At 41.3% G+C, this 11,179-nt stretch overlaps 2 protein-coding genes across 2 annotated transcripts; both read right to left on the reverse strand.

The window, feature by feature from the left end:
- Positions 1 to 2,636: 2,636 nt before the first annotated feature.
- On the reverse strand, positions 2,637 to 3,761 carry LOC129831537 (odorant receptor 131-2-like). The gene has a single exon (XM_055894899.1). The coding sequence runs from the start codon at positions 3,744 to 3,746 to the stop codon at positions 2,790 to 2,792; it is 957 nt and encodes a 318-aa protein (XP_055750874.1). The 5' UTR covers positions 3,747 to 3,761; the 3' UTR covers positions 2,637 to 2,789.
- A 4,769-nt stretch (positions 3,762 to 8,530) lies between these two features.
- On the reverse strand, positions 8,531 to 10,162 carry LOC129831538 (uncharacterized). The gene is made up of 2 exons (XM_055894900.1): positions 9,727 to 10,162; positions 8,531 to 9,532 (listed from the first exon to the last, which is right to left on the reverse strand). Exon 2 carries the CDS (start codon positions 9,485 to 9,487, stop codon positions 8,738 to 8,740), a length of 750 nt encoding a protein of 249 aa, XP_055750875.1. The 5' UTR covers positions 9,488 to 9,532; positions 9,727 to 10,162; the 3' UTR covers positions 8,531 to 8,737.
- Between the last annotated feature and the right edge of the window lie 1,017 nt (positions 10,163 to 11,179).

An 11,179-nucleotide genomic window follows, 5' to 3' on the forward strand; every position in this document is an offset into this window, starting at 1 on the left:
GGGTTTAATTCCCACGGGGGGACCAGGATAAATATGTATGAACTTTCCAATGTGTAAGTCGCTCTGGATAAGAGCGTCTGCTAAATGACTTAAATGTAAACGTAAAAATTATAGCTAACAAAATGGCCACATGGACTATCTGTAATGACCCTTTATTTTATTTGTATTTTTGCACTGACTCTATGCACACTCACTCACACACACACCCATACATACACACACACACACACACACACACACACACACACACACACACACACACACACACACACACACACACACACACACACACACACACACACACACACACACACACACACACACAAATACAATCATCATATACGCTGCTGCTACTCTGTTTATCATATATCCTGATGCCTAGTCACCTTAACCCTATACAGTACCTTCGGAAAGAATTCAAACCCCTTGACTTAAAAAAAGAATCCTCAGAGAAAAACCCTTTTTTTTTTGAAAAACAGAAATACCTTATTTACATAAGTATCCAGATCCTTTGCTATGAGACTCAAAATTGAGCAGGTTGCAGACCAAATAAATGCTTCACAGAGTTCAAGTAACAGACACATCTCAACATCAACTGTTCAGAGGAGACTGCGTAATTTCAGGCCTTCATGGTTGAATTGCTGCAAAGAGACCACTACTAAAGGACACCAATAATAAGAAGAGACTTGCTGGGGCCAAGAAACATGAGCAAAGGACATTAGACCGGTGGAAATCTGTCCTTTGGTCTGATGAGTCCAAATGTGATATTTTTGGTTCCAACCACCGTGTCTTTGTGTGACGCAGAGTGGGTGAACGGATGATCTCCGCATGTGTGGTTCCCACCGTGAAGCATGGAGGAGGAGGTGTTATGGTGTGGGGGTGCTTTGCTGGTGACACTGTCTGTGATTTATTTAGAATTCAAGAGTACACTTAACCAGCATGGCTACCACAGTATTCTGCAGCGATACGCCATCCCTTCTGGTTTGCGCTTAGTGGGAATATCATTTGTATGAACCAACACATCACCAGGCTGTATAAGGGCTATTTGACCAAGAAGGAGAGTGATGGAGTACAATCACCCAACCTTAACCCAATTGAGATGGTTTGGGATGAGAGTGAAGGAAAAGCAGACAAATGCTCAGCATATGTGGGAAATCCTTCAAGACTGTTGGAAAAACATTCCAGGTGAAGCTGGTTGAGAGAATGCCAGGAGTGTGCAAAGCTATCATCAAGGCAAAGGGTGGCTATATGAAGAACCTCAAACATAACATATTTTGATTTGTTTAAGACTTTTTTTGTTACTACATCATTCATGATGTGTTATTTCATAGTTTTGATGTCTTCACTATTATTCTACAATGTAGAAAATAGTAAAAATAAAGAAAAACCCTTGAGTGAGTAGGTGTGTCCAAACATTTGACTGGTACTGTATGTAAATCTGATTTCAGTTTATTTCATTTTTTTTATCTGCAGAAATGTCTAACAACCTGTTTTTGCTTTGTCATTATGGGTTATTGTGTGTAGATTGATGAAAAAAACAATTTAATCAATTTTAGAATACGGCTGTAACCTAACAAAATGTGAAAAATGTGCACTGTACACATCTACCCCTACCACTCCAGTGTACCTGAACATTGTAAATATGGTATTGGCACTAACCCTGGAACTGATCCTGTATATAGCTTACTAGCTTTCTCATGTTCTTCTTAATGTATATTTCTCATGTGTTTTTGTTCTACTTTACTTTATTTATAGTAATATACATTGATATTGATTACTGCATTGTTGGGAAAAGAGCTCACAAGAAAGGCATTTCACTGTACTTGTGCATGGGACAATACAACTTGAAACTTTGGGACTCATTTAAACACAGATGCATGCTCTCGTCCCTTTCATGCAGAATGTATTGTAGGATAAGTGTGATTTATGGTTACTGAGAAAAGTGCTAACTATAGATATTTTCAATATGCTTTAAAAGTATAGGCTATTCCAACTTGCTGTTATATTTCTTGCTGTGAGGCCTACTCCACTTATGAAAGGATTGATAAGACAGCCTTGTGGGAACACGACGGCCCATGACATAATTCTCAGGAACTAATGTAGTTTGATGGGAATTGGGAAGACGACCCAGTGAGTAATAGAACCCCAAGAGTTTGTCACAATAACTGTTGAGTGAATTTCAGAATCAGCAGAGTTGAGTATCAGCTCATACTTTGTTACTGTAATCTTTCAAATCTGTCTCTATAGCTCCTCACTGCAGGTTTTCACAGGTCTGTTTAGATGCATATACTGGCACACAACAGTCAAGGTTCGTGTCATTGATACAGTTACCGTACATTTCCTGGAGCTAATCACTACTGTAACTCACTGCAAAAGCCACTTCTTAAAGCAATGTTTTATTTCTCTCAATCAGGTCATCTTTGAAATTACACACATGGTTAATGTTGTTTGAGACGTTTACATTTTTTCTAATTAGAAGACAAGCTGCAATGCATATACTATAATTAGCGTAAACACATAAGCATATGTAACATAGCTGTTCATTAAAATATACCTTAAAATTAACACAATATATCATTGTCTGTGGTCTTTGAAAACAAAAGTGCATTTCAATACCACAAAATCAGGTGATCAAATCAAATCAAATCGATTTATTTAGCCCTTCTTATATCAACTGACATCTCAAAGTGCTGTACAGAAAGTCTAAAGCCCCAAACAGCAAGCAATGCAGGTGTAGAAGCACATGATAAATAATAACAATACCAATGGCCTTGCCTGTTAAACAAGTGTTATGTTTTCATATGACCAGTAATTATTGGGGAAATGTTCTTATTCACCCCAAAAAATACATAATATTTAATTGCAAGAAAAAACTTTTCATCCCTTAGGCCATAGACAAGTGGACAAAGACATCGCGGGGCCAGAATAAAAACAATGTAATCAAAGAATCTCACATCAATGTACAATTTCAAATTAATTGGCAGGATGGCAGCCTCCATGAACGGGCACCACAGCTGGATCAGACACAGGAACAACTGGATAGCGTGGAGAATCACCGTTTTACGACCTTTAGATAAAGATGTCTTATTGTCCGATGCTTCTTTGGCCACTGCAATTATTCTAACATAGATAAACACAATGGTGATGGACATGACCAGAAAGTAGAACTGACCTATAGCTGATCTAAGGTGTCTCTGCCACTTGTGTGCAATAAACATCTCTGCTGAACACAGCTTATACTGCGTGTAGAAGCCCAGAGGGACTGAGGCAAAGAAGATGGAGACAATTATGATGGGCTGTATGGCGCTGATGCTGTGGATGAGTAGGATGCAGTGAATGGCTCTGCGCACAGTGGAGAGTTCTCCGTGGCGCAGAGGCATGCAGATGGCCACATACCGCTCCAGGCTCATGGCTGTCAGAGTCAGCGGCGTGACAAAGGTCAACTCACTTAGCAACACACAGAAGACAACACACACAGCAGCTGGCAGGGTGACACTAAAGTAAGTCAGGAGGAGCAAGTTATTAGTCATGATTAGGTACAGACAGTCAGCCAGCAGTGTGTGAACAAAGAAAACATAACGTGTGTTTGAGAGAAATGTGTCCTTTTTGAAGAAGGTGAAGATGAGCAGGCAGATGATGTAAATGAAGATTGCATTTATCACCTGGACTATTATGATCCTGTCATTAACATTTTGCAGAGAGGGGCTGCTACCATCATCTGCAGTTGTTATATTGTTGTTAGCCATATCACACAAGGGAATAGCCAATAACAAGAAGTTATGTACAGGAATTGCATTTCATAAACATGTTACAAAGGATGACATTTAATCATGAAATCCTGTTAACTTTCTAGCAATAGATAACATATTTAAATATATTTAAAATCTTAGATGAAATTAAAAAAGCAGAAGCACATTTCCAATACAATGCTTTGTTTCTTCTTGGTCGTAGGATATAGATTTAAATATGTCAGGTTGCCTTAGAAAGGAAATATGCCATTGAAGCAGCACAGTACAAACAGGTATTCTCTCAGTCTCCTCTTGAATCCTCAGGCAAAGATCTACTGACAGAGTGCTCTGCATGAAGTCTTTATAGAAAATTTTATTTATGGAGGATTTCTCAAAGGAATGTTGTCATGAACCTTCAGATACACCTCATTCCTATATTTAGACCAACCATATAATTACTGTACTGCACAGTAATCTCATAGGATTATAACATTTCAACATGTTTTCAGGATATATGCCTATGTGTGGCTTTCACGAGGAGTAACACACAGATTACAGTAAACATTTTTTATCAAATATAGTGATATTTCTGACTGAGATGTGTAAATAGGCCTACATGTGAGTGTTAGCAGTGTTTGTTGTGTAGCAGTACAAGTGCAGTTGTACTGTAGATACTATTGATGCGCAAGTTTACTCATAACCTGCAGTCCCTGCAGTTATATGTATCATTCTTCTGCAATTCATTACTATAGGCTACATTGAGGTTTTTCTTTCGTTATTTTTATCTGCGTGCGTGTGTAGCCTAAGCCTAAACTTTAGGCCCTAACTGTAGGTAGGCTATGCTCGCCAAATACACGCCAATTGTTAAATGCTTTTGGGAACTTGGGCAGAAAAATTTCATGTCGATCCACTGAGGCAAAAAGGACAATGTCATAGTTTATTTCAATAAGAGAAAATCTGTGAAATGGAGGGTTGAAAAGAAATAGCAGGGAGGGCCAGAACAGTAGCCTAATGTTTGCGAAATATTTGGTGAAATGGTAAAAGAGCATGATAGCAGTGCTACGGCTATGTTATGTGTGATGATTGTGAGGCGCTATACAAATTCGACAATCACAAGACAGAGACCTAAAAATGGTACGTCAAGGGAACTGTAGGCTACTATTCAGATGGGTTAAATTGAATAGTAGCCTGAAGTCTGGACACTGACTGTAGGTCTATAACCTCTCACATAGCCTAATATAATATTAACTCCAAATGTACATTTGGAGAAATATTATTTATTTATTTCAGCATCTTGAGAGTGCACGGTTAGCGACGTCTGTAAAGGTGCTATCTTTATTAGCATCATAAAATCAAATAGTATTTGAACCACATAAAATATGCATCCAAGCCGAACTGAAATCTTATCAGAAACCTTTTGGGTCGTTTTAACAGGTTTTAATTTCCTTAAATCCAGTCAAGCTGATGTCATTTGAAATTATTGCATTTTCCCCTCCGCCCCTGAATGTATTTGGTGCGTGAGAGAAGCAGAGATGAAAGAGAACTTCACCGATGTCAATTAGATTAAAGCAATAATTCTAGCGAATTATGACATTATTCTGATGAGCAAGAGTTTATTTAACATTTTAGGGAAACAAGTAATGACAGAAGATAAGCTGCATTTGTCTAATTATAGAGAGAGAGGAAGAGGCAAAGCGAGAGGTTTTACTCCGCCCAAAATCTGTCAAAGAAAATAATATGTTCACAAAATGACGAATTGTTGTATGTTGTATGAGAGTGTCGAAATTAGGCATGAAAAACCCAGCAGCGTTGCAGTTCTTGACACAAACCAGTGCGCCTGGCATCTACAGTTGAAGTCGGAAGTTTACAGACAATTAGTTTGGAGTCATTAAAACTCGTTTTTCAACCACTCCACAAATTTCTTGTTAACAAACTATAGTTTTGGCAAGTCGGTTAGGACATCTACTTTGTGCATGACACAAGTCATTTTTCCAACAATTGTTTACAGACAGATCATTTCACTTAGAATTCACTCTATCACAATTCCAGTGGGTCAGAAGTTAACATACACTAAGTTGACTGTGCCTTTAAACAGCTTGGAAAAATCCAGAAAAATATGTCATGGCTTTAGAAGCTTCTGATAGGCTAATTGACATCATTTGAGTCAATTGGAGGTGTACCTGTGGATGTATTTCAAGGCCTACCTTCAAACTCAGTGCCTCTTTGCTTGGCATCATGGGAAAATCAAAAGAAATCAGCCAAGACCTCAGAAAAAGATTTGTAGACCTCCACAAGTCTGGTTCATCCTTGAGAGCAATTTCCAAACGCCTGAACGTGCCACGTTCATCTGTACAAACAATAGTACGCAAGTATAAACACCATGGGACCACGCAGCCATCATACCGCTCAGGAAAGAGACGCGTTCTGTCTCCTAGAGATGAATGTACTTTGGTGCGAAAAGTGCAAATCAATCCCAGAACTTCAGCAAAGGACCTTGTGAAGATGCTGGAGGATACAGGTACAAAAGTATCTATATCCACAGTAAAACAAGTCCTATATCGACATAACCTGAAAGGGCGCTCAGCAAGGAAGAAGCCACCGCTCCAAAACCGCCATAAAAAAGCCAGACTACGGTTTGTAGGAAAAATGTTCGGGTCATTTGGCAAAGGTGTATGTAAACTTCCGACTTCAACTGTAGATGGGTCCGACCACCATTAATCAAATAAGATCTGTCTTATAAATTAGGGTTATTTTAGATGGGTCATTGTCCTGTTGAAAAACAAATGATAGTCCCATTAAGCCCAAACCAGATGGGATGACGTGTCGCTGCAGAATGCGGTGGTAGCCATGCTGGTTAAGTGTACTCTTGAATTATGAATAAATCACAGACAGTGTCACCAGCAAAACACCCCCACACCATAACATCTCCTCCTCCTTGCTTTACGGTGGGAAATACACGTGCTGAGATCATCTGTTCACCTACTCTGCATCTCACAAAGACACGGCGGTTGGAACCAAAAATCTCCAGGGACAAATCTCCACTGGTCTAGTGTCCATTGCTCGTATTTCTTGGCCCACTTATTTGGGCTGTATTTTCTGAGGCTGGTAACTCTAATGAACTTATCCTCAAATATCTTCTGTATACCCCCCCCCCCCCCCCCACCACCACCACCACCACACACACACACACCTTGTCACAACACATCTGATTGGCTCAAAATTCAAAAAATTAACTTTTAACAAGGCACACCTGTTAATTGAAATGCATTCCAGGTGACTACCTCATGAACCTGGTTGAGAGAATGCCAAGAGTGTGCAAAGCTGTCATCAAGGCAAAGGGTGGCGATTTGAGGAATCTCAAATAAAAAATATATTTTGATTTGTTGAAGACTTTTTTGGTTACTACATGATTCCATATGTGTTATTTCATAGTTTTGATGTCTTCACTATTATTCTACAGTGTAGAATGTAAAGAAAAATCCTTGAATGAGTCGGTGTTCTAAAACTTTTGACCGGTAGTGTAGCTTTGACCATGGGTTGATTAGTTGTTTTGGTCTTTAGCTGCTGCAACACAATGTCTGTACCATGCTGCTCTGGGACCAGGTTTGGTGACAACTACTATGCACATGTTGTTGATTATCATTTCTAATACACAGCTAGATGGCTTCCCATCCATCTTCCCATCAGCCAGCTGGGAAGACTACCGGCAAAACAACGTCTGACCAGAACATAGCCTGCTGTACCTGACTGTTAGTAGCCAATAGGCAGACATCATAATGTGACTGACCAAAACATAGCCAAAACATATCCTCTCTGGGCCTGACTTTTGTTATCTTCACTGTTGATATGTTTTTCTCCATGCTGGTCCCTCATAATGTTAATGGTGATGAAATACTTGCTAGAACTCCTTTGTGGCTAATTAGCTCTTTTTGAAAGTCATTAAAAAATTTAATTAATTATTCATCATTCTGCAGTACCTTATGATCATTGTTTGTTTTGAAAAGCAACAACAATTCGTTGCTGTACAGGGAGAGCCGGGGCTCAGTATTTGCTCTCTAATATCAGGTTTAATTAGGCGAAAGTTAGAGAGAGATCTGAGTTGTCCTAATGAGCCCCTCAGCCCCCAACCAGCTGGTGGTGATGATGCTCAATGGCCACATGTCTGACGCTCCTTCTCAGACAATAAGTCTCATAATTATATACTGTATATCTCTATTAAAAAAGTGATCAACAACTACTAGGCCACTACTGTACGTCCCATAATATGACCTCATACCATAGAGGTCAAGTTGCATTGCTCTTTTATGTATCGCCCATGTATGATAAGCAAAATTACGTTGAAAAAACATCTTCTCCACATGAAGTTAGGTTCATTTTAGGTTCTGAATTAAAAGGTGAAAATATGTATTTTCCGAACGTTTAAAATAAGCATTTTTGGACATTTAAAATACATATTTTCCAGATGTTTCAAATAAATAGTTTCCGGACGTTGAAATTAGATTAATTTTCAGTTGTAAAGGAAAGTTGAAAATACGTATTTTCCCGACATTGAAAATACATATTCTCCGGACATTGAAATCAGGTTAATTTTCAGTTCCTAATGAAAGTTGAAAAGACGTCATTTACAGATATTGAAAATACAAAATGTTTTGGTCATTGATTTTATGTCCAAATTTCAACTGCACATGGATTCTCAATGAAGTAAGCTTCATATCACAATACATTTTTTTTTATCAATTTAATATTGGAAAGAGGAGCCAACAGAAGATCGCAACATAGAATATTTATTAGTGTTCCCAATGACACAGGCACTTATGTTAGCTTTTTCAAATGCTTTAAAGGGGCAATCTGCAGTTTGAACTACATTTACATTTAAGTCATTTAGCAGACGCTCTTATCCAGAGCGACTTACAAATTGGTGCATTCACCTTATATCCAGTGGAACAGCCACTTTACAATAGTGCATCTAAATCTTTTAAGGGGGGGGGGGTTAGAAGGATTACTTTATCCTATCCTAGGTATTCCTTAAAGAGTTGGGGTTTCAGGTGTCTCCGGAAGGTGGTGATTGACTCCGCTGACCTGGCGTCGTGAGGGAGTTTGTTCCACCATTGGGGTGCCAGAGCAGCGAACAGTTTTGACTGGGCTGAGCGGGAACTGTACTTCCTCAGAGGTAGGGAGGCGAGCAGGCCAGAGGTGGATGAACGCAGTGCCCTTGTTTGGGTGTAGGGCCTGATCAGAGCCTGAAGGTACGGAGGTGCCGTTCCCCTCACAGCTCCGTAGGCAAGCACCATGGTCTTGTAGCGGATGCGAGCTTCAACTGGAAGCCAGTGGAGAGAGCGGAGGAGCGGGGTGATGTGAGAGAACTTGGGAAGGTTGAACACCAGACAGGCTGCGGCGTTCTGGATGAGTTGTAGGGGTTTAATGGCACAGGCAGGGAGCCCAGCCAACAGCGAGTTGCAGTAACACAGACGGGAGATGACAAGTGCCTGGATTAGGACCTGCGCCGCTTCCTGTGTGAGGCAGGGTCGTACTCTGCGGATGTTGTAGAGCATGAACCTACAGGAACGGGCCACCGCCTTGATGTTAGTTGAGAACGACAGGGTGTTGTCCAGGATCACGCCAAGGTTCTTAGCGCTCTGGGAGGAGGACACAATGGAGTTGTCAACCGTGATGGCGAGATCATGGAACGTGCAGTCCTTCCCCGGGAGGAAGAGCAGCTCCGTCTTGCCGAGGTTCAGCTTGAGGTGGTGATCCGTCATCCACACTGATATGTCTGCCAGACATGCAGAGATGCGATTCGCCACCTGGTTATCAGAAGGGGGAAAGGAGAGATTAATTGTGTGTCGTCTGCATAGCAATGATAGGAGAGACCATGTGAGGATATGACAGAGCCAAGTGACTTGGTGTATAGCGAGAATAGGAGAGGGCCTAGAACAGAGCCCTGGGGGACACCAGTGGTGAGAGCACGTGGTGCGGAGACAGATTCTCGCCACACCACCTGGTAGGAGCGACCTGTCAGGTAGGACGCAATCCAAGCGTGGGCCGCGCCGGAGATGCCCAACTCGGAGAGGGTGGAGAGGAGGATCTGATGGTTCACAGTATCAAAGGCAGCCGATAGGTCTAGAAGGATGAGAGCAGAGGAGAGAGAGTTAGCTTTAGCAGTGCGGAGCGCCTCCGTGACACAGAGAAGAGCAGTCTCAGTTGAATGACTAGTCTTGAAACCTGACTGATTTGGATCAAGAAGGTCATTCTGAGCGAGATAGCAAGAGAGCTGGCCAAGGACGGCACGTTCAAGAGTTTTGGAGAGAAAAGAAAGAAGGGTCTGTAGTTGTTGACATCGGAGGGATCGAGTGTAGGTTTTTTCAGAAGGGGTGCAACTCTCGCTCTCTTGAAGACGGAAGGGACGTAGCCAGCGGTCAAGGATGAGTTGATGAGCCAGGTGAGGTAAGGGAGAAGGTCTCCGGAAATGGTCTGGAGAAGAGAGGAGGGGATAGGGTCAAGCGGGCAGGTTGTTGGGCGGCCGGCCGTCACAAGACGCAAGATTTTATATGGATGGTCAATCCATATAAAACTATAACAAAGAAGAACCCCACCATTGATTTTGTAAACAGTTGAGGGATGGGCCTGGAAAAATGTAACCACTCTCAAACTCATGGATACAAGGACTGACCATCCATATAAAATTTTAGTTTTAACCATGTTTGAAGCAAACAGTATTTGTTTCTATTTACATTGTTTACAAACAACGGAGTAAAACAAGTTTATGTTTTGGGTTCTGAAGGGGAATGAAAGTTGAAGTAAGCTCCTGTGGCATTTATAAGTTCTATTCTTCAAGAATCAATAGGTATTTATAATTAATTTAAAAGTCTTAAAATGGATGAAGAAAGTGCACATTTCCTCCCTTTGAAACTAGCAGTGATGACGCTCAAAGTAGTACAATTTATAGAATAAACCAACAGACCAATTCAACTACAATGTATTCAGTAATGGTTACAAAAATATTTTTTTCTTGTTGTGTCTGTGATATGTTGTTGTTTATCTACTCTATGTAAGGACAGATGCTGGAGACGAGAAGCAAGGACAGGTAGTGAACATTTAATGGAAAACGGACATAAAACAAAACGCGGACAGCGTCTGGACAGGGGGAACAACACGACATTACGACAATAATGCTGACACGGGGAATAAAACTGAGAAACAGACAGATATAGTAAGGGGCAATCAACAACGTGAAGGAGTCCAGGTGAGTCCAATGAGCGCAGATGCGCGTAATGATGGTGACAGGTGTGCGTAAAGAAGGGCAGCCTGGCGCCCTCAAGCTCCAGAGGGGAAGCAGGCGTGACAGTGCACCTTCCACTAGGGGCGTCACCCGGCATCCCACCTGGGCGAGCCTGATGGGCCCGGCCGATGCATGGGCGCTGGACTAGCCGGCGGATACGTGGGAGCCTGGC

Source organism: Salvelinus fontinalis, chromosome 33, assembly GCF_029448725.1.
Source record: "Salvelinus fontinalis isolate EN_2023a chromosome 33, ASM2944872v1, whole genome shotgun sequence".
Lineage (NCBI taxonomy): Eukaryota > Metazoa > Chordata > Actinopteri > Salmoniformes > Salmonidae > Salvelinus > Salvelinus fontinalis.